The sequence below is a fragment of the Gobius niger genome (genome assembly GCF_951799975.1).
Source record: "Gobius niger genome assembly, chromosome: 7".
In the NCBI taxonomy this organism is placed as follows: Eukaryota; Metazoa; Chordata; class Actinopteri; order Gobiiformes; family Gobiidae; genus Gobius; species Gobius niger.
Genome location: NC_136858.1, coordinates 30,625,668 through 30,648,153, shown reverse-complemented (window position 1 = coordinate 30,648,153; position 22,486 = coordinate 30,625,668). Strand labels below are relative to the sequence as shown.

The 22,486-nt window shown below is 40.6% G+C and overlaps 1 protein-coding gene across 1 annotated transcript; it reads left to right on the top strand.

The window, feature by feature from the left end:
• Positions 1-9,769: 9,769 nt before the first annotated feature.
• On the top strand, positions 9,770-21,889 carry mlh1 (mutL homolog 1, colon cancer, nonpolyposis type 2 (E. coli)). The gene is made up of 19 exons (XM_079560186.1): positions 9,770-9,982; positions 11,069-11,159; positions 11,385-11,483; positions 11,564-11,637; positions 12,838-12,910; positions 12,987-13,078; positions 13,166-13,208; positions 13,292-13,380; positions 13,793-13,905; positions 14,631-14,724; positions 14,804-14,957; positions 16,811-17,157; positions 18,223-18,359; positions 19,281-19,389; positions 19,470-19,533; positions 19,602-19,766; positions 20,753-20,845; positions 21,209-21,319; positions 21,674-21,889. Exons 1-19 carry the CDS (start codon positions 9,876-9,878, stop codon positions 21,824-21,826), a joined length of 2,208 nt encoding a protein of 735 aa, XP_079416312.1. The 5' UTR covers positions 9,770-9,875; the 3' UTR covers positions 21,827-21,889.
• Positions 21,890-22,486: the final 597 nt, after the last annotated feature.

Below are 22,486 nucleotides of genomic sequence, written 5' to 3'. Positions count from 1 at the left end.
ATTAGTTTTCAGGTTAAGCCCAGTTAAGGGAAAAACTACTGAAAAAGGACGTTCCACATTATAAAGCAGATCATAATTTTCAAGCAATAAGGGAAAGAAAAAGGGTCTCTCTGCTGATGAAAGGCGTGAAATAGTTGAATGCCTTGGTCTAGGTATGAAAACCTTTGATATTTCATGAAAGATGAAGCATAATCATCGTACTGATAAGAGATTTGTGGATGATTCAGACACACACGGGTTTGTGCAGATAAAGGCACAATGAGGACGGTTTCAGCCAGACAAATACATCAGATGAATAGAACAGCAGCTACAAAGCAGCAGACATTATTTGAAGCTGCTGGTGCCTCTGGAGTCTCCCGAACATCAAGGTGTAGGACCCTCCAGAGGCTGCAGTTGTGCATAAACCTTCTATCCGGGCCTCCCCTAAACTGCTCATTGAAGCTGAAGCAGAAAAGGCTGCAGTGGCTCAGAAATACATGAGGACTCATTTTCAAACTGTCTTGTTCACTGATGAGGCCGTGTAACACTGGATGGTCAGATGGATGGAGTAGTGGATGGTTGGTGAATGGCCACCATGTTCCAACAAGGCTGTGACGTCAGTAAAGAGGGGGCGGAGTCATGTTTTGGGCCAGAATCATGGTGAGAGAGCTGGTCGGCCCCTTTAGGATCCCTGAAGGTGTGAAAATGACCTCTCTCTAACTGACCACTTTCTTCTACGGTACAAAAAGAAGAGTCTGCATCACTGGCTCCTATGGGCAAAAAAGGAGAGAAACTCATGATGTGAACCCCATCCTCCCCTGACCTCAACCCTATTGAGAACCTTTGGAGCCTCAAGCAAAACATCTAGGGAGGCAGTTTTCATCCAAGCAGCAGCTCTGTATATGAAACTATGCTCACTAATCCGTCTCTACTAGGATTTGTAGTTTAGACCTTCATATAACCGTGTTTTATGACAAAGTAATTAATTTAGGTCATTTTCAGGACGTGCTATGAAGGAAATGAACAAAACCCTCAGTTGAGCAAAATGATACTAATATGATCAGAAAGCACACCTACACTTATATTTGTTTGTATATTTTTTATTAAAGTAAATAAGGGGGGTGGGGGAGAACGTCGAGAAAGACAAAAAGATTTATCAGCGATGAGAGAGGACAGAGAGGAGAGGATGTAGGAGAGAGAGAGGAGAAAGGGAAGACAGGAATGGAGAGAAGAGAGGATGTAGGAGAGAGAGAGGAGGAAGAGGGAGAAAGAGGAAGAGAGAGAGAGAGAAGACAGGAATGGAGAGAAGAGTCCCCCCTCAGACCTCGTGAGAGAGATCTTTTCCCTCAGACCTCATGAGAGACATCTGTTCCCTCAGACCTCATGAGAGAGATCTGTCCCCTCAGACCTCATGAGAGAGATCTGTTCCCTCAGACCTCATGAGAGAGATCTGTCCCCTCAGACCTCAAGAGTGAGATCTGTCCCCTCAGACCTCAAGAGTGAGATCTGTCCCCTCAGACCTCAAGAGTGAGATCTGTCCCCTCAGACCTCAAGGGTGAGATCTGTTCCCTCAGACCTCGTGAGAGAGATCTGTCCCCTCAGACCTCAAGAGTGAGATCTGTCCCCTCAGACCTCGTGAGAGAGATCTGTTCCCCTCAGACCTCGTGAGAGATGTTCCGCTCAGGCCCAGTGACCGTTTCTCCTCTGACCCTGCTGCTCCTGACGTCTCCCGTTGAAGCCATTGCTCCACCGGCCTTGAACGTTGGGCATGTTATGGTCGGAATCGTTCCCCTGGTCGTTCTGCCTCCTGTTCCTGTAGTCTTGTGAGGCGTAGTTGGGCATACTATGGTCGGAATCGTTCCCCTGGTCGTTCTGCCTCCGGTTCCTGTAGTCTTGTGAGGCGTTGTTTTTGGCCCCTGTGTCCTGAGGTGCTGTGCTCCTCTCTGGCTCCACGGTTTTCAGCAGATCTGGTTGTTGTTTGTTCGTCTCCTGCTGTGCGGCTGCTGCCTTCGCTGTCTTCTCAAAAGCGATGTTTTGGCGTAAAAGGCTAATGTTGTCTTTCCGAAGTGCCTCTATGTCAGAAGTCATTTCCACATAGACATTGGCGGCGTGTTCCAGATTAGCATAAATCACCTTATTATTTATCGTGAGAACCCTTGTTTCTTCCCTCAACTTGTCGGCCTCTTCCACGGCCTTATCACGGTCCGCCTTCAGTGCCAATTTCTCCTCTTCGAGTCTGTGAAGGATCAGGTCGCTTTTTTCCTTCTGCTGCAGCTGCTGTTGGAGGTTCTTTGATTTTTCCAGCTCCATCTTGGCCTCCTGGACCTGGGTTTCCAGCCGCAATATGGTCTCAGATGTTTGTGCTTTAGACGTCTTGAGTTCTTCTGAGAGGACACGTTTTTCGGACTCAAGCGACATGTTTGTTTCCTCAAAGTGACTGATTATGTTAACTTTGTCCTGAAGATTTAACTGGAGTAGTTCTTGGTCAGCTGCAGAAGAGCTCATGTTCTCGTACAGTTTCTCAACTTGTCCACGGAGAATGCTTGCTTCTTGCCTAAACCTGTCCATTTCTTCCATTGCCTTGTCCCAGTCCGTCTTCATTGATAATGTCTCTTTTTGAAATGTCTCGAACATGCGATGAGACTCTTGGAGAGCGTGGAGTCTGTCTCTCACACTCTCCTCCAGGCTGTCGTACTGTTTGGTGACTTCATCTTGTAGCGTGAGGGACTTCTGTTCCTCTGCCATCAGTTTTTGACTTGTTTGATGGAGCTGGTCTTGTAGCTTCTTACAGGAGACCATTTTTTTGTCGACAGCCATCTGCAGAGTCTGATTCGCTCTCTGCTTTGAGTCCAGATCTTTATTGAGGACTTGTATCTCATTCCTCAAAGCCAAAATGGTCTCCTGACCTTCCTCTGCTGAGGTTTTATTGGCCTGCTTCATGGACAGCTGCTCCTCTCGAAGAGTCTTCATTTCCCCCTCCATTTGGTGGACGTCCTCGTTCAGGGCGGCGTAGTTCGTCTCAAGCAGCATTAATTGTTCAAACTTGAGATGATTCTCCGCCAGCTCCTCGTCCTGCTGTTGTAGCAAAAGCGTTTGCTGTCCGACCTGTTGTTCCAGATCTTTAATCTTCTGACGAAGACTCGCATCTGCTACTTTGAGCTGTCCGTAATTTGTCTTCAGGGTATCGATAACCAGCTTCGTACTGTCTCGCTGGTTATCGTTTTCCTGTTGAAGGAGGAGAATTTTAGCGTCCCGGTCTGACACAGAGGCTCGAAGCCGGTCGTTCTCCTCGTTCAGATGCTGGTTTTGAACGTTTAGAGCTTGGACGTCGTCTCTAATCGCCGTCAGAGTCTCATTGTTGACGTTCAGCGCGTCCTGGAGACTCTGTGAGAACAGAGTTTTCTCGTCAAGAGCCTTCGCTAACGCGGCTTTATCCAGACGCTCGCTTTGCACCTGCTGTTCGGCCGAACAGAGCGCAAGGCGTAGCTCCTGTACGACCGCGGCGTCTGACGAACGCTTCTTTCCAAAGAGCTTCATGTTGAAACTGGAAAAAAATGGTTTGCGTCTCTGAAAAACACTGAAACAAGCTGCAATCCGATGTACAATGCAGCTAAAGGATGTGGAAACACAATGCGGCAAAACGATGCGGCAAAATGATGCAATAATTCGACGAAATTCGGCGAAAATGCTACAAAACGTGAGGGAGTGCGTCTAAATGCGAGTTCTCTGACAAACGTATCTGGATAAGTGATGCTAGTTCTAGGCTAACGCAGAGTGATGTCATGGAGGAGAATGAGAGCGCCATGACGATAGAACGTGACGTCATCACAGAATCACATTTAAACAGCTGAGCTCGTTCCACAGGTCTTTAGGGCCGTTGCCATGGTAACCCATTGTTCATCGGGTTTGAGGGGCTGAATGAGCCCTGGTGGATCTCCCAGGGCAAACAGGTCCAGACCCTTATGTAAAAACAAAATAATAAAATAATAAAATAAATGCTTGTATTTTTTTTAAATGTTACGTGGTGTGGCTTTAACTGTGAAATGACCTTTTTTAGCTGTTGTCTGATCTGTCAAAAGTACAGTTTATTGAAGTATTGTCACAGGTTTAAAACAATTTTATTCACTGTAAAATAAACAACCATTTACTGTTTACTTTTTCAGTGGGTAGATTTACTGTAAATTAGCTGAAAATATTAGTGTTATGTAAAAGATCATTGGATCTTTTGACGTTGTAGAAGCTTTTTGAAACAAGGCCACTGTGAATTAGTGCTGAAATTCCCATTACTTATTTTTATATGAAAACAGCAAAATGACAGAAAACTTGCAATAGATACAGACGGCATCTCTGGATTCGCCCATATATGGTCATGTTTGAAAACAGATAAGGGGGAAAAAACTTTAGAAAAAATCTGACCTTTCTCTAATTATTCAGAAACTACTTTAACAAATGCTGAATTATGAATATAGTTTTCTACTAAATAAAGATACAAAGACTGCTACTCCATATGGACCCAATTTACACTTGACTTTATTTGTAAGTGATAATTAAGTTTATATTCCACCAGAAAACGGCTAAAAAGAGGCCACGCCACTTCTATGACGAGATGCCATCTTTATCTATACATTTTTCCTCATGTTTATGTCACAAATCTACAGCAAAAGATTCATATTGATATCTCTAAATGTAATTGTTTTCCCTGTTCATCTGCAGCATCTCACCCTAAATATAAAATGAATGAAAAGGTGACTTTTGTGAAGCGTCTCATCAATATGATTAAAAAAAAACAAACAGGTTTATAACATATCGAACCTGACTGTTCACCTCAACAATAAACTGGACTGGTGATTGAAAAAGGTGATTCATTGATTTTCATGTCAATCACTTCACTTTGCTGCATGACTGACCGTATGAAATGACAGTGCTGAGTTTTATGTGTGTACCTGGAGTCGGCCCCGCCCTACCTGGCCCAGAGGGAAACATGTAGGAGAAGCAGTAAACACTTTGAAGCACAATAATCTAAAAGAAAAATATGTCCACAAAAGTGCAGGAAACAGAGAACCTGAGTGACCTGGCACAAATCGATATTACCATGTTACTACTGTGCTGTAAAGTGAGATCTACCCTGGACCATCTTTTGTCCAGGGTTGTCATGTGTAAAGGGGAGGATCACCAAAGTGGGTGGTCCAACGTTGTAACTACTTGATACGCACCAAAGTTGGAAAGTTCTTGTCTGACATGCACCAAATCAGAAGACCTCTCAATCCTTCTCCAAACATCGCCACTCCTGCTCTGCTCATTTTCTTTGGCTGAAGTCATCATTCCTGGGGCCAGAAGTTAACGGTTATAATGTCTTGACTTGGCGCATTTTGAAACAATGGAGAAACATGATGCTGTTCAAAAAGTGCTGACTTTGTGGTTATTCATTTGGTTTGAGAGAGAAGGGTGTTAACACTGAGATCATCGAAAACATGACGTTGCTTCAGCTGGAATGGAACAAATGCATCCTGTAGGTCTTCACTGGCCAACTATGTGTCAAATAAAGCCAAGGACACACACTAAAGATGGGGTCTGCAGCTTTACATACAAAGTGAACACAGGCAGTCACTGTGAAAATACTGCAGAAGTAACAGGAAGTGACCCCATGAGTAAAGAAGTATGTTGATGATATTATAATTGTTTAAAAATGTGCTTTGTAGATCTTCTTTTTGACCTATCATCAGGGGTTGACATCTTGGCAAGTAGATTTTACTTGATAGCCACTTGGGTTGAGTTAGATATGTGTTTTACTACACACAGCAGGTTTTGTTCATCAATATGTCAGGTCCCAACCAAAATAAATGTGCCTATGAGTTCAGGAAATTCCACAGTTACCATGGAGATCCGCCATCTTTGCAGCTGTTAGCATACATTTCCATTGACTAACATTAACTAAACACAGTATCAACTAGAAATGGCTGCGCCATTGCGATTGACTGCGGAATTGCGGGAAGCGAATGCAGAAATTGCATAAACTGTTCAAATTGCATAAATTGCTTAATTTGCATAAACTAATTTGCATAAACTGCATAAAATGTCATGTTGCATAAACTGTATAAACTGCATAAAGTGGTAAAATGCATGAATTGGTTAATTTGCATAAATTATGTAAATTGCATAAACTCTTTAAAATTCATAAATCCTAAATGGCATAAACTCTTAAGTTGCATAAACTCTTAAGTTGCATAAACTGGTTAAATCCCATAAAGTGGTTACTTTGCATAAATTATTAATATTGCATAAACTTTTTAAATTCCATAAACTGGTCAAACTGTTGAAATGGCCTCAGTGCTTGATTGGCAGAAGCTGCACAAATGGCTGAAAGTCCTGGAGTCTCCCCATTGGCTGGATTCCCCCATACACACCAATGCAACAGGTCCACATACACACTAATGCATACATTTCAAACTCCCGTATAAAAAAACTGGAAAACTGCAGAAGGCCAAGTTTTTCTCAAAACCCACAAGTTGCAGAAGCTGAACATGCACAAAGTGCAGAAATTGCAGAAAATGCAGAAAAAAGTGCAGAAAAGCATGGATTTGCGGCAGCCCCATTATAAGTCAATGGGAAAAATGTCCGACATTTTGGCCGATTGCGGAAAAACCGTAAGTTGCAGAAGTCCCAAAAGTAATAGCACCCTTCTCCTCAACATGCGGAACGTTTTGATGCATAACTTGCATAAATTGCACAAAGCATGAAAGTGCTGAAAGCTCTAGAAAATCGGGAAAAAGATGGAAGAGGAATAATAACTAGAAATGCAATGGCTGCGCCATTGCGATTGACTGCGGAAATGCGGGAAGCGAATGCAGAAATTGCATAAACTCTTCAAATTGCATAATCAAATTTTCATAAACTGGTAAAATGCATAAAATGTCATGTTGCATAAACTGCATAAAGTGGTAAAATGCATGAATGGGTTAATTTGCATAAATTATGTAAATTGCATAAACGCTTTAAAATGCATAAATCCTAAATAGCATAAACTCTTAAGTTGCATAAACGCTTTAAAATGCATTAACTGGTTAAATCCCATAAAGTCGTTACTTTGCATAAATTGTTAATATTGCATAAACTTTTTAAATTCCATAAACTGGTCAAACTGTTGAAATGGCCTCAGTGCTTGATTGGCAGAAGCTGCACAAATGGCTGAAAGGCCTGGAGTTTCCCCATTGGCTGGATTCCCCCCATACACACTAATGCAAAAATTTCAAACTCCCGTATAAAAAAACTGGAAATCTGCAGAAGGCCAATTTTTTCTCAAAACCCACAAGTTGCATAAGCTGAACATGCACAAAGTGCAGAAATTGCATAAAATGCAGAAAAAAGTGCAGAAAAGCATGGATTTGCGGCAGCCCCATTATAAGTCAATGGGAAAAATCTCCGACATTTCGGCCGATTGCGGAAAAAACGTAAGTTGCAGAAGTCCCAAAAGTAATAGCACCCTTCTCCTCAACATGCGGAACGTTTTGATGCATAACTTGCATAAATTGCACAAAGCATGAAGGTGCTGAAAGCTCTAGAAAATCGGGAAAAAGATGGAAGAGGAATAATAATAAAGAACATGAAAACCAATAATTGACTGCGGAAGAATTCCGCAGTCAATCAACTAGAAATGCAATGGCTGCGCCATTGCGATTGACTGCGGAAATGCGGGAAGCGAATGCAGAAAATGCATAAACTCTTCAAATTGCATAAACTGGTAAAATGCATAAAATGTCATGTTGCATAAACTGGATGAACTGCACAAAGTGGTAAAATGCATGAATGGGTTAATTTGCATAAATTATGTAAAATGCATAAACTCTTTAAAATTCATAAATCCTAAATGGCATAAACTCTTAAGTTGCATAAACGCTTTAAAATGCATAAACTGGTTAAATCCCATAAAGTGGTTACTTTGCATGAATTATTAATATTGCATAAACTTTTTAAATTCCATAAACTGGTCAAACTGTTGAAATGGCCTCAGTCCTTGATTGGCAGAAGCTGCACAAATGGCTGAAAGGCCTGGAGTCTCCCCATTGGCTGGATTCCCCCATACACACCAATGCAAAAATTTCAAACTCCCGTATAAAAAAACTGGAAAACTGCAGAAGGCCAATTTTTTCTCAAAACCCACAAGTTGCATAAGCTGAACATGCACAAAGTGCAGAAATTGCAGAAAATGCAGAAAAAAGTGCAGAAAAGCATGGATTTGAGGCAGCCCCATTATAAGTCAATGGGAAAAATCTCCGACATTTCGGCCGATTGCGGAAAAACCGTAAGTTGCAGAAGTCCCAAACGTAATAGCACCCTTCTCCTCAACATGCGGAACGTTTTGATGCATAACTTGCATAAATTGCACAAAGCATGAAGGTGCTGAAAGCTGGAGAAAATCGGGAAAAAGATGGAAGAGGAATAATAATAAAGAACATGAAAACCAATAATTGACTGCGGAAGAATTCCGCAGTCAATCAATAAGTGGAGAAAATAGCCGTGGAACAACTCTGTTAGCTGCTGAGTTACTGCTGGTATATACATCTAACACACTGTGGTGTCCAAGTGTTTTAAAGTGATAGTCTGTAAATTTGCAAAGTGAAGAGAGATAGGATGAAATGTGAAAGTCAACTCCTCCCCTCTTGGACCAGAAAGCCCTTCTTAGTTTGCAAAATGAGGAGAGCGGGAACAGAATTTTGAAGGTAAACAATCAAGCTCCTCCCCCTCCCTCCTGATTGGATCCGACAGGCTGGTTCACAGGAAAAGCTTGTCTCATTGGTCAACGCGGGAGGATGCGACACTCTGATTGGCTGCAGAAATCTGGGAAGGAGGGACTTTACAAAAAATAATTTAGGTATATTTGTACATACATTACATCAAAATGCAAAACAAGGTGGTCGATTTTGCACATTTTATAAAACTTGTAAAACATTTAGATTTCCAGACTATCACTTTAATGTGCACAATAACTCCAGTATTTTAACTTAGAAAATCTCCATTAGTTTAGAATTGCTGCTAATCCCATAATGCTTAGCGATATGACATCACATTATAGGGCTGCAACAAACGATTATTTTGGTAATCAATTAATCTACTGATTATTTTTGTGATTAATCGATTAATGTGCATGAAAGGTGAAAGGTGCATGGAAATTGTGTATTTGTTGCATTTTCATCCTTGTTTTAGTATAATGTATGTCCCTATTTTGCCACTTTTTTGAAGAAGCTTTTAGATTTGGGTAAAGCCAAAGAAAATGTGTTGTGTTCAGGTGGGGATTAAGAGGTTAAATAAAAAGAAGTTAGCTGCCTATTATTTTCAATATAGCCTATTATAATGTTATCCTATTGAAAAATACTTTGATTACAGATTTATTTCAATTCATATAAAGAGAGAGAGAGAGGAAGGAAACATTGCACACTTTGTTTATCTTTCCTAAAGTCATCGGGCGCTGTAGAGAAGTAAAACTGTATAAACATAACCACGAGGAAGACACGGGTCCCGCCTTCACGTTCTTCCCCGCGCTGCGTCACCAAAGATCATTTACAAAGTCAGATGATCCACTCCATACTGAATGTAGTTCGGCTTTTTGTCAAATATTTTAAACATAACCGCACACGTCACCTTCCTGCATATCACATGTATGTTGTAGATGAATTGAATGTGTATATTAACCGTACTTTTAAAAGTAAGTCTCAAGTGCAGAGCAGAGCAGAGTGAGACGTCTCGCTCGTCGCTCCAGCATCTTCGTAACCATGCACGCTGCTAAACTTCCTGTGAGGCTTGTTTTGAGCTTTACAACTGAACTGAACCGCTGTAAATATTATGTTTAACACTTTTATGCGCGTCCAATGCTTTTTTAAAACCTTATTGTTGCTTTAACCATGGCGGGAGTTATCCGGAGACTTGACGAGACGGTTGTGAACAGAATCGCTGCAGGAGAAGTCATCCAGAGACCTGCTAATGCTGTCAAAGAAATGATCGAAAACTGGTAACGACATTTTTATTATATTTATATTTGCAATAAGCTATAGGCCAAATGATGGTTGGAAGTGCTCATAGTGTCTGCAAAGATGCTGAAATAGGTGTATAGATTTATTTGACAGAGATTACTTGCTTCTACTTGCTACATCATCATCCTGGGTACTGGGCAGAAATGGGTTGAGTCGCCAAATATTCATTAAATTATACAAATAATGCATAATAACAAAAATACATCGGAAAACGTGAATTCAGCAATGCGTGTTTGAGCGTTAAGGTCTCATTTATGAAGTTATATATTTTTTTGTGTGTGTTGATGTAACAATAATGTGGAAAATTCTGATATTTCCAAAGACCTTAAAATAAATGCAATTGAATATAAATATTTTTTTAGGACATGGTAAAAATATGTTGAACGATGGTAACGCAATTAAATATCTATTTCACAATGTCAACATGAATATTTTGTCACACATTTCACTGGAAAGAGGAACATCCACAGTTACCATGGAGATCCGCCATGTTTGCAGCTGTTAGCATATTTTTCCATAGACTAACTAAAAACAGTATAAAAAGTGTCATACAGACACTAAATAAATGCCTAAAGTAACTGTACCTATATCTATTGTCTGTAATATTGCATTTATCTGTGTGTATGTGACTTACACAGGAGAGATGTGAGCATGATGTGCTGTCCCGAAAAAATAAATACAAAAATCCACCAACTCGGTTGTGTGGCCATTAATAAATGATTCTGATTCTGAGTGGAACAACTCTGTTTGCTGCTGAGTTACTGCTGGTAAATACATCGAACTTACTGTGATGTCCAAGTGTTTTAATTTGAACAATAACTCCTGTATTTTACCTTTTTAATATCTCCATTAGTTTATATTTTCTGCTAATCCTATGATGCTTAGTGATATGACATCACATTCCCGAACTCTATTCAAGTGAGAGGACTAAACATTATTACTTCTCAAGTAAAAGTAAAAAGTTGTTCCATGTGATGCTCCAGTTGTGATAAAACTACTCAAAATTTTAGGTTGTTGAGTACTCCCCGCCTTTTGGGCTGATTATTACATCTTGATGTTTTCAGCCTCGATGCTAAATCCACAAACATCCAGGTCACGGTGAAGGACGGTGGGCTGAAGATGCTGCAGATTCAGGACAACGGGACCGGCATCAGAGTGAGTAAACATACAGAAATTAAAACATAATTGTGGAAAATAGTATAAAAGTCGTATTACTAAATAGTATTGCTAAAAATACAAATCTTCTACCAGCATTATGGTTTTAAGCAGTTGCATCTGGCTTTAAATAATCCACACATTTCTCATTCAGCTGGATTTCTGACTCAAAATAACCCCCAAAATGTGTATAATCTCACTCATTGTTTTTTTCAACTGTTGCAGAAAGAAGACATGGAGATCGTGTGCGAGCGCTTTACCACCAGCAAACTTCAGACCTTTGAAGACCTCTCTGCCATTTCGACCTATGGATTCAGAGGAGAGGTGAGGCCTTTTATATCAAGCTGTTCCTGTTATACCGTTCATTGTTGTGGCCTCCTTTTAACTGATGTCCTTCACTGCAGGCTTTGGCCAGTGTGAGCCACGTGGCCCATGTCACCATAACGACGAAGACCGCCGACGCCAAATGTGCGTACAGGTAAGAGAGTAAACACTATGAAACAATGGATTAGTATGAAGCGCAAACTGTAAGATAAGATTAGAGTGACCTTTATTAACCTCTTAACCGCCACCTGAACCGAGCACATTTCCTCCAGTTTGGCTTTACCCAAATCTAAAAGCTTCTTGAACAAAGCGACAAAAATGAACCGAGAACTAGGATCAAAATGCAATCAAAGAGCGACAAAAACGTGATGACAAAGCAACAAAAGAGCAACAGGAAAGTGACAAGAAGCGATGAAAAAGTGACAAAATTTGAGGGATAAGCAACAAAAATGCCAAAAAAGAGCAACCAAGGAATAACAGAAAAGTGACAAAAATGTGTTGGGTAAAAGCAACAACGCCATAATAGAGCTGCAGAAAAGTGACAAAAAAGTGACCAAAAAAAGTGACAAAACTGTGAGGAAAAAGCAAACAAAACACCACAAAAGAGCTACAGAAAAGTGACAAAAATGTGAGGAAAAAGTGACAAAAATGCGAGGAAAAAGCAAAAAAAAATGCCAAAGAAGAGCAACAAAAGAGTAACAGAAAAGTGACGAAAAAGTGACAATAACGCGTCAAAAATGCAACCAAAGACTAACAGAAGTGGCAAAAATCTGTGAGGAAAACGCAACAAAAAAGAGAAAGAAGAAGAGCAATGAATAGAAATGACAAGGCATCAGCAACAGTTTAGATCAGTTTTGTAGGTCTTAGCTTTCAAATGAGGCGTTACACTGGCCTGTAGGCTGTAAGCTCCAGTCACTTAAAGTGGGGGCTAAGAGGTTATGGCATCAGAAACCACTGATTAAATGCCAAAATGCCTAAATCTAACTATTAAGTGAGACTCATGAGAGCTTCTCTGTGGTGTCTGTCCTTTGATCTCTTTGTGAAATGAATGAAATGGTTTAGGGTTATAATCTTTTATGTCTGGACCTTTGGGGATGACCACGAGCCGCTCTTGTCAACACAGCACTTGGTTTCTTTCTTCTCTTTTAGAAAGAAACATGATTGTTGTGATTGTATTTCATTATAATGGGGCATCAAGAGCTAGTATTCCTTCTGGAGCTTTCAGCTGTTTGCAAAACCTGTACAAAAACGAATTGACCTGTTCAGTTGGAAAGGGGACAAAACAGTAAAACAATCAAATCAAATGGAGGATGGTTAATGTAGCAGAAAATGTGTGACTTTGTTTCATTTCCAGGGCTAATTACAGTGATGGAAAACTCAAAGCACCTCCAAAACCTTGCGCGGGAAATCAGGGCACACAAATTCTGGTATGTGTACAACCATTTTGTCAACTTTTATCTATTTCTTTATTGTGATTATTGTCTTTCCGTTGCCTGGTTATAGGTTGAAGATCTGTTTTACAATGTTTCGACCAGGAGAAAAGCTTTGAAAAGTCCAGGCGACGAGTATTCGAGGATTGTGGAAGTGGTCAGCAGGTAGAGGACATTGACACACACAATATACATTAACTTATGCACGCAATTCGTTTAGTTATTGATAATAATTTGATCATAATTTTGCAGATACGCCATACACAACTCCGGCAAAAGTTTCTCCGTGAAAAAGGCGAGTCTTTGATTTGGATTTCATACCAGGCGAGTAGCAGCCCGACATTTTCATTTACAGCCGTTTTTTTTTTTTGTTTGCAGCAAGGAGACACCGTGGCAGACGTGAGGACTCTGCCAAACGCCTCTGTGGTCGATAATATCCGTGGGGTTTTTGGAAACGCAGTCAGCAGGTGATGAGATCCATTATGTTCTGATGATGTAGATAAGGCTGCACAATGTAATAAACAGCAACAACATAAAGATCAGTGTTGTTACTAGAGACAAAGGAAGCTGTAAATTTAAATCCCACAATGGTTTTGCCCTAAAGTTGTCTGTTGTATCAGTTTTCATTTTGGAATATCAATTATCATTCTGTTTGGTGGAAAGTTTATGTGGTATTAAAAACATATTATTGTAATTAGACATTGGACCTGTCTGTATAAACTCTGCTACATGCATGTGAAACAATAACTTCACAAAAGGTAAAGCTCAGGACAGATATGCACACTTAGTTTTGTTTACACATTGTGCAGCCAGTGTTGTAGATGGGTCTTATGACTATGATGCGCCTGTTGTGCATGACTGAGTGTGTGGCATTCGCAGGGAGCTGATTGAAGTGGGCTGTGAGGATCAGAAACTGGCCTTTAAACTGAAGGGATACATCTCCAACGCAAACTACTCCATGAAGAAATGCATCATGGTCCTCTTCATCAACCGTATGTAAATTGAGGGAGGTGGTCTGGGAATATGTACACATTTACAAGTATAATTAGTAAAGTTATATTAAAGCAGAACTAAGTAACCCCTGCCCCTAGAGGCCATAAGCGCCACTGCAGGTGTCGTAGCATGTTGCGTTTTTTTACTCATTAATTGTCCGTGAGAGTAAATGCTACGCTGTCAGAAAAGACAAAAGAAGAGAGGGATATTGTACATCCAATTACACAATAGAGATAATGTTTTTCACTCGTGGTGTTCGCCTGCAGTTAGCTTTGCCCGTTAGCCTGTTAGCTTCTTCTTCGTGATTCCATTAGTGTGTATTGTGCCTCTGACCCGGTGCAGGGAAAGTTGCAATTGTAGTTTTCTGGCCATTAACACTTGTATAACCCCCAGAGGGCCTACGAAAAGGATTTATTAAGGTAAACAAGCTACTTAGTTCTCCTTTTAAATTAGCATGATATAGTTATGGATACCTATACTTGATTATTTTATTTTATTTCATTACAAACAATAAAAGAGGAAGCCACTAAATTAATATGTTAGATGTGGTCCAAAACTCATTCCCAATTCTTCATAGGGAAGAGTTTATGAGCACATTTCATAACTTGCAGGGTCGCTTCTCAGGGTCATTGTCACAGAAATGCTTGGAAACATGAAACATGAAATTGAGGGGGACAAATTATGCATAATACATTTTAATCTAAGTTATACTTTGCTGCTTCAGATCGTCTTGTGGAGTCGAGCGCCTTGAAGAAAGCCGTGGAGACAGTTTACGCGGCGTATCTGCCCAAGAACACACACCCCTTCCTCTATCTCAGGTAACTCTGGAACAAATCTCTTCTTTTTGAAAATCACCCTTTTATTCATTTTAAACCTTTATTATTTCCCTTTTTGCAGTTTAGAAATCGCCCCTCAGAACGTCGACGTGAACGTCCACCCGACCAAACACGAGGTGCACTTCCTGCACGAGGACAGCGTGATCGAGAGCGTTCAGAGACACGTCGAGAGCAAACTTCTGGGCTCCAACTCCTCGCGGACGTACTTCACTCAGGTATGAACTGAACCGACCGCTTCAGAAAAATGTGTTGGCACCGTTTTCTGCCACGATAACATCTGTGTATTGTGTTGCTGCAACTATTTTAACAAGACAACACACCCTGCTTTAAATTAGTCCGAGTTAGAATCCTTAAATGAGCGTGGCGTGTTTTAGTTTCAGCTCATATGAGATGAATACTGAAATCGAAAATGAATGACTTTGACATTTTGATATCATCTTAAGTCTTTTGAACTGCAAAAACATTGCACCCCTGCCTTGTTAGCTTAGCAGTAGTTCATATTTTAACCTTTTCTCAAGTAATAATGTTCCTCCTGGGTGTGTTTCATTAAGTCAACAGTTTTTTCCTCCACATTTCAACCCATATCTTATCATTTGATCCATGTTGCATTTAATGTACGTACATTTTCTTCACAAGCCTCTTTTTGGAATCAGTCTTTGACAAACATGAGTGTAGCATCTTCGCTGTCAGCTCACGTGAAGTAAATGAAACGCTATATACTGTATAAATACCATCATTAAGTATTGGTGTTATTCACCCACACATGGGCAATTGTTGCTGAAGCAGTTGACTCCTCAAAAAAAAGCTCACACACACACTCTAATATTTTGTTGAACCCAATGGCTGCTGGCTGCTCTGCTTCGAGACCACGACACTGGGGTCCATTGGTCCACCATTGCTGTAGTCCCTCTATTTACCCGCTAGTCTCCTATTGGAAAGCATTGCACTTTAGACAAGTTAAAAACAACTTTAAAGCCTGGTTTCTAATTTATAATAATAATAATAATAATAATAATAATAATAATAATAATAATAATAATAATAATAATAATAATAATAATAATAATAATAATAATAATAATAATAATAATGCATCGGTTTTATATAGCGCTTTTCTGGACACTCAAAGACGCTTTACATTGTACTATTCGTTCACTCCATACTTGGTGGTGGGGTAGACTGACAGGGTAGACTGACGGAAGCGAGGCAACCAGTCTGCCCCACCGGCCCCTCCGACCACCACCACTCACTCACGCACTACATTCGCTAGGCTTCCTGGTGTTCCCAAACGGTCTCCCATCCAAGTACCGACCAGGCCTAATTTCTAAACTTTCTACAGCTAGATAATCCTCCTGTGACAACACTGGGTTAGTTACAACTAAAGAAACCAGGCTGGTTTTCGTAAGAATATTTTTAGAAATCTTGTAAACTAACGAGGGCCGGACTTTGATTGACAGGCCGTTAGCATTAGAGCTAATGGCGCTGCTACGACTGAACTACTCCCCTGCGAGGGCTGAGTCTAAAGTGAAGATCCCGCCTTCATGCCCTTTTTAGGAACATGCTCCGTCACAGCAGGGTAGGAGGAGTCTGTAAATCCGCCATGATTTCCCCTCGAACGTAGTTATTATGGCAAACGGGGAGGAGTGAGGAGGAGCTAAAGTGCCTTTAGATTTAAAGTTTTGGTAGGGCTCGATGAACATTTTTAATCGAGTTTAATGAATCGCATTTAAACATTTGTTTCAGGGATGTATTTTTTACATGCCTCTTTATCTTTTCCTACATTTTAACTCATTTGAAGGGTAGATATGAGGCCTGTGTGACCATTTCAAACACCTCAAAAACAATAGGATAGGTCTTTATATTGTCATTGCAAAATTAATCTCAACGAAATTCATTTTGAGAGCACTCCCTTGCATAACAGCATGAAAAACATAAAACATCAATAAGAAATCTGTATAAATATCATAAAAGTCATTTCAAGTGCTGACCAGCGATTTACTCACTGGCCAGTTAAGCTTTCAATAGGGCGTTACATTGTCTCATCTGAGATTTTGTTTTTTCTTCGCAGACTTTGCTCCCAGGTCTGTCTGTTTCCGAAGGCGCTGAGGTCAAATCCACGTCTGAACCCAGCGAGCGAGTTTATGCTCATCAAATGGTCCGGACCGATCACCGGACGCAAAAACTGGACGCGTTCCTTAAACCCAAAGAGAAGCCGCCTCCAGATGCTCCTGACTCGGGACATCCCACCTCCACCAGCAACAGAGAAGAAGAGACCACGACTGAACCGCCTCGCTCTGACAGTGTGGAGATGGACGATTTAAACGATTCAGATCTGCTTCAGGCCGTGGAGGAGGCAGACGTCCCATCCACTGAGAAGGAGCGAGAGGGAGGGGTCAGCGCTGGAGAGGGGCAAAGGTACAACAACTGAACTACTGATGGTTTTATTTGAAGAATTGAAGAATGTACGCAAACAGAAATCAAGACGGATCAATTTATTAGTCATTTTCTCCCTCATATCACCCAGCCCTGCCCATATCGAGTTAGCTTGTTGTGTTTTTCTATGAATCTTGCAAATGCATCATGTTTCCTAAGAGCCTGCACAAGCCTGCACTGGTTTGGAAAGAGTATTTTTTCACGTTGCTCAGGAGCTGCTTAGTCAGAGCCGTGTGCAACCGGGACATGATTTCTCTTGTCAAATATTACAATGACTTGACTCAAACTTTCTCCTGCAGCGTTGAGAAACTTGAGTCAGAGCCATTGGGAAAAATGCGTGACATAATCTGCCTTCAGGTCAATCTGTAACAAAGTCCTCAGAGTTTTAAAGAGCAAAAGCAATGCCTCTTTGTCTCTACCGCCCCCTGCTGGTTAAGCACAGGCAAAGTCTGAGATGAAAGTCTCACAAAAAAATAGAAGCTGTGTTTCTGGTCATTGGTAATGCAAGTTTATGAGGGAAAAACAGTGAAAGTATGCAGTGATTTAGAGAAAATACTATGTGAAGAATCCTCCCTAAAGTTTTTAAGAGATACTTGAGTTGTGCAGTTATCCGCTTTTCTGACAGGTTTCCCCAACGGCAATGATGAATGGGTCAAATGTAGAGGAGTGTAGTTTAAAGTGCACTATATTACCCTTATTTATGTCAGCTCCCAGTCGTACAAAGGTTTTCCATCAAAGACAAAGGTTCTTAATTGATAATCTAGGTTGTTATGGATGTTTTTGCCTTTGATCTCAAAAAGCAAGAAATGGGTGTATATCGTATTGAGGGGTTAATCTTGTTATTGTTTCCGATCATCTTTATTCTTAAAAGCAACTTGTACAGTATTGCATAGACCTGGTACCTGTCACTGTTATCGGGGCCTGGGATGTGTCTCAGACTGATTATTAGCATATTGCTACCCGAAATAAATGTTGTGTTCTGGACTCTGGTTCCAGGTGGACCTTCACTGATGCTTGTCTCCTAATAGTTGTGTCGTTTTGTCACAGAAAGCGCCAGAGGAAGGAGCAGCAGCGTTGCGAGGAAGAGGAGGAGGTGACAGCAGCAGAAACTCCAAAGAGACGAGTGATTAAACTGAACAGTATCAAAGAGCTCAGAGCGGAGGTTTCAGAAAACAACCACAAAGGTACAGCTCAGTCAGTGCACAGTGGGCTCGTCTGCTGTTCATTCATTTTTAATTTGCTACAATTTCATTTTTGCTTTAGCATTGTGTTAAAGCCTGTTGAGGTTGATCCCGCCTTTGTTTAAACCCAGTTTTGTCATGATTTAGTCCATGTTTTTTCATGAACCTTATGTAGTTTTCTCTGAATTTGGTCTTAGTCTAAGCCCGGTGGCACTTACGAAGCCAAATAGTTGTCTAGTTACAGTGGGGCAAAAAGGTATTTGGTCAGTTCCCCAGTTTGCCCCACTGCACTGCAAAAAGTATTTAACTAGATCAGTATAAACATCTCAATTTGAGCATAATAATCCAAATTTTAGTTGTTTTGACTAGTTAAGAAGTTCTTGGGCATTTGTCCTAGATTATTTCACTTGTTTCTGACTCGTTTCAATACATTTCGTCCTTATTTCAGGTCATTTTCTTTGCCAATGGGGTAAGAAAATTGGTCTTCTCTCATTGGCAAGTTTACTTTCTTATTTCAAGCGAGATTTACCTTAGAACTGGTCTGAAATGTCCTCAAACAAGCAAAGTAAACTTGGTCCGATCAGGAGAAGTGTCTAAATGAGTGAAAACCGCTCAAAACAAGAGACATTTCCTCAATTCAAGTCATTTAAGCCAATGCTTGATATTTACTTTTTGTAGTGTGTAGTTGGTACTGCGCAGCTTTTAATTTTTTTTTTATTCTAGCTATACCTAAATAATCAAAGTCCACCAAATAAGTGTAAAGTTTTGTCATTTCTTAACTTGTTCATCCAAATCAAATACCAACACATTGATAAAGCAAATTGTATACATTCACATTACATAACTAACAGTCATAACAATGTAAGATCACTCTTGGAATCTTGTGTTTTCAGTGATTTTTTTCCCCACGTCCATTTCACTTAGGTCTCCAAGAAATGCTGCAGAATCACTCCTTTGTGGGTTGTGTAAATCCTCAGTGGACTCTGATTCAGCATCACACCAAACTTTACCTCCTCAACACCACGAAACTCAGGTAAAAATGCCACAAACCCCCATTGTTTCATTTGTTTATAATTATAATTTCTATATACGGTGTTGTTTGTCCTGGTTCAGCCAAGAGCTTTTCTACCAAATCCTCATCTTTGACTTTGGAAACTTCGGGATGCTGAAGCTCTCTGTGAGTAAAGTCTGTTCCCTCCGTTTCATGTTTTTATCATTTCTCACGGTCGATAACGATGCTTTCAGGAGCCCGCGCCGCTGTACGACTTGGCGATGCTGGCGTTGGACTCGGCGGAGAGCGGCTGGACAGAGGAGGACGGTCCCAAAGAGGGACTGGCCCAGTACATCGTGGACTTCCTCAAAAAGAAGACGGAGATGCTGGAGGACTATTTCTCAATGGAGATAGATCAGGTGCGTTCAAGTCGTTTGGCAAAGGGCCCGTGTTCTGCTAAACTAATATTCAAATAGTTGTCGACTGGCTGTGACCCCAGAAATTGTCAATCAATCGACCCCGGGGCCCCCACTGTAAAAAGTTATTTCTTCTTTACTACAGCAAAAATGTTTAAGTCAAGTTCAGATCATGCAGTTTATTTGGATACATGACATTATACTGTGCTTTACCTGGGTTTCCGTGGGGCATTAAAAGCATTAAATGAGTTGTGCCAAAATGAAGGCCTTATTTATTGGTTTATTAAGTTGGGACAGTGCATGTTAATGAACATACATGGGTCTCATGCATGTAAACATGCCACACTGCCTGGGGCTAATTTCCATCTGTTGTCCCCCATTTGCACTCTCAAACACACTCTCATTCATCCTGGCCTATTTTACATGTTTGTTTGTGAAACCAGAGCACCCGGAGGAAACTTACGCAGACACGGGGAGAACATGCAAACTCCACACAGAGAGCCCCCCGTCCTAGTGGGAATTGAACCCAGGACTGCTAAACGCTGCACTACCAAGCCGCCAGTTTGAATCTTTAAATGTCATTAAAAGCTTCAAACTGGCATTCAATCTAAATCTACTGGAAAATTACGACATTGCACAAAGGTTTTAACTGTATAAGTTAATCAAAAATACTGAAAAACATTCTCAACTTAACCAATTTAGTCGACGAAACTTGAAATCTGTATTACGATGGATAATTCCTGGACGACATATAATCTCAATCTTCCACCTGCTGGTGTCATGAGGTGGTGCTCCTTTGTGTTTTTTGAGTCCGAGCACCTTTTACCGGACTCGAAGCTCAAATTACTTCCACTACAAATTCTGATTGTTTTTCAGCCAGAAAATTATAACTTCAGACGTTTTGTATGAAGCAGAAATGAAAGATGAATTGCTTTTCTCTGTTTTCCTTAGTATTTTGTTGATGTTGTGTGTGTCTCTGTGATTTTTAGGATGGTAATCTGACTGGTTTGCCGATGTTACTGGACAAATACACTCCTGTCATGGAGGGGCTTCCAATGTTTATTCTGAGACTGGCAACCGAGGTAAAAACTGATCACAAAACTGATTTGAATGTGTTTTTTCTAGATACTGATCAAATTACTCTTTTGCACAAATAATGAAATGTGTTTTTTACTGCATAATTCAAATGGTAATAAGGTAAATCAATTGTAGTTTGTGATTGAATGGCACAAAATGAGCATTACCATGGAAACAAGCATTAGCTAAAAAGACATTCTAGAAATTAGAGCCACGGGTCAACCTACACACAGTATTTTTCTTTTCGTAAATCTCCATTAGTGAACATGAGACAAACTGGGAATTCAGAGCGGCCGGGACGAGGCTCTCCTGATCTCGATTAGGTTTCAGTCTGAAGACGCGCTCATTGTTCTTTGGTGTCCTCTCAGGTGAACTGGGACAATGAGAAGGAGTGTTTCAGAGACTTCAGTAAAGAGTGCAGCCACTTCTACTCCATCAGGAAGCAGTACATCCTGGAGCCGGAGCCCGGAGAGCAGCAGGTAACTCACTGCCAATCACCAATATATGTACCTTGTCCTGAGGTATGAGGCACATAAAGGATCTGTCTGTCATGTGGTTAGATTTCAAAGCCTATAGTTACTGCTAGAAGGACAGTGTAATTCAATGATGGACAAAGGTTAGCTGATCTATATCCCCCTCTAGTGGTTAATTTTAGACTGCTGCCTGTCCACTGAATTTGGGAAGGCGGGCTTATTTTCAGCATTATGGAAGACTTAACAGGTGCCTAGATCCTTTATGTGCTCAGATTTAATAACATCCCGTTACTTCATAAGAGCAGCACTTGACTCCTGTTCTTGCTGTGTACTTTGGTCATGTACTGATTGTTATTTTAGGACTCGGACAGTAACTGGAGGTGGAAAGTGGAGCACGTGATCTTCAAAGCGTTTCGGACACTCTTCAGTCCTCCCAAGCAGTTCAGTGAAGACGGGACGGTGCTACAGATTGCCAACTTACCCGACCTCTACAAAGTGTTCGAGAGATGCTGACACTTGTTTAATCTCACTAGTGCTATTTTTTTTAAATGACTATTTGTAAATGTAGTGGTGTAAATAAATGGCTTACAGTTTAATGCCAATCAAAACAGGAGCAATGTTGGGTCTTATTCTTCATGTGTCTATACACTGCAAAAAGTCATCCAGAAATGTGACATTTTATTGAAATTAGTATATTTTCTTTGATTTGAGACTCTAATTTCAAGAAACCTACGGAAGATATTGTGCCTTAAATTCAAATAAAAGATAAGCTTTATTTAAAGTGTAAATATCGTGACTCAGACAGATTTCTTGAAATTAGACTCAAATGAAGGACACAAGTACATATTTCAGTTGCAGTGTAACCACAGCAGCATCACCACTGGTTTCTCTCAACTTACCGTTATCCGTCATCTTAGGCTTTTTCTCCAATTATGCATATTCAAATCTCAAAGCGTTTTGACAGAGCTTACTGCCAATATGCCAGTATGATAGCTCTGTGTGAGGAAAACACAACTTACATTGGCCGTCCCTAATCATAAACCTAATCCTAACCCCCCGATTAACAAGTTAATCGTTCGCTGTGGCATCGTTTCAATAACGCCAAAAATCCAGTGTTGCATTAACTTTTCACCAAGATCTTGTGTTGATGGAAGAGTCTGACCAATGTGTAAA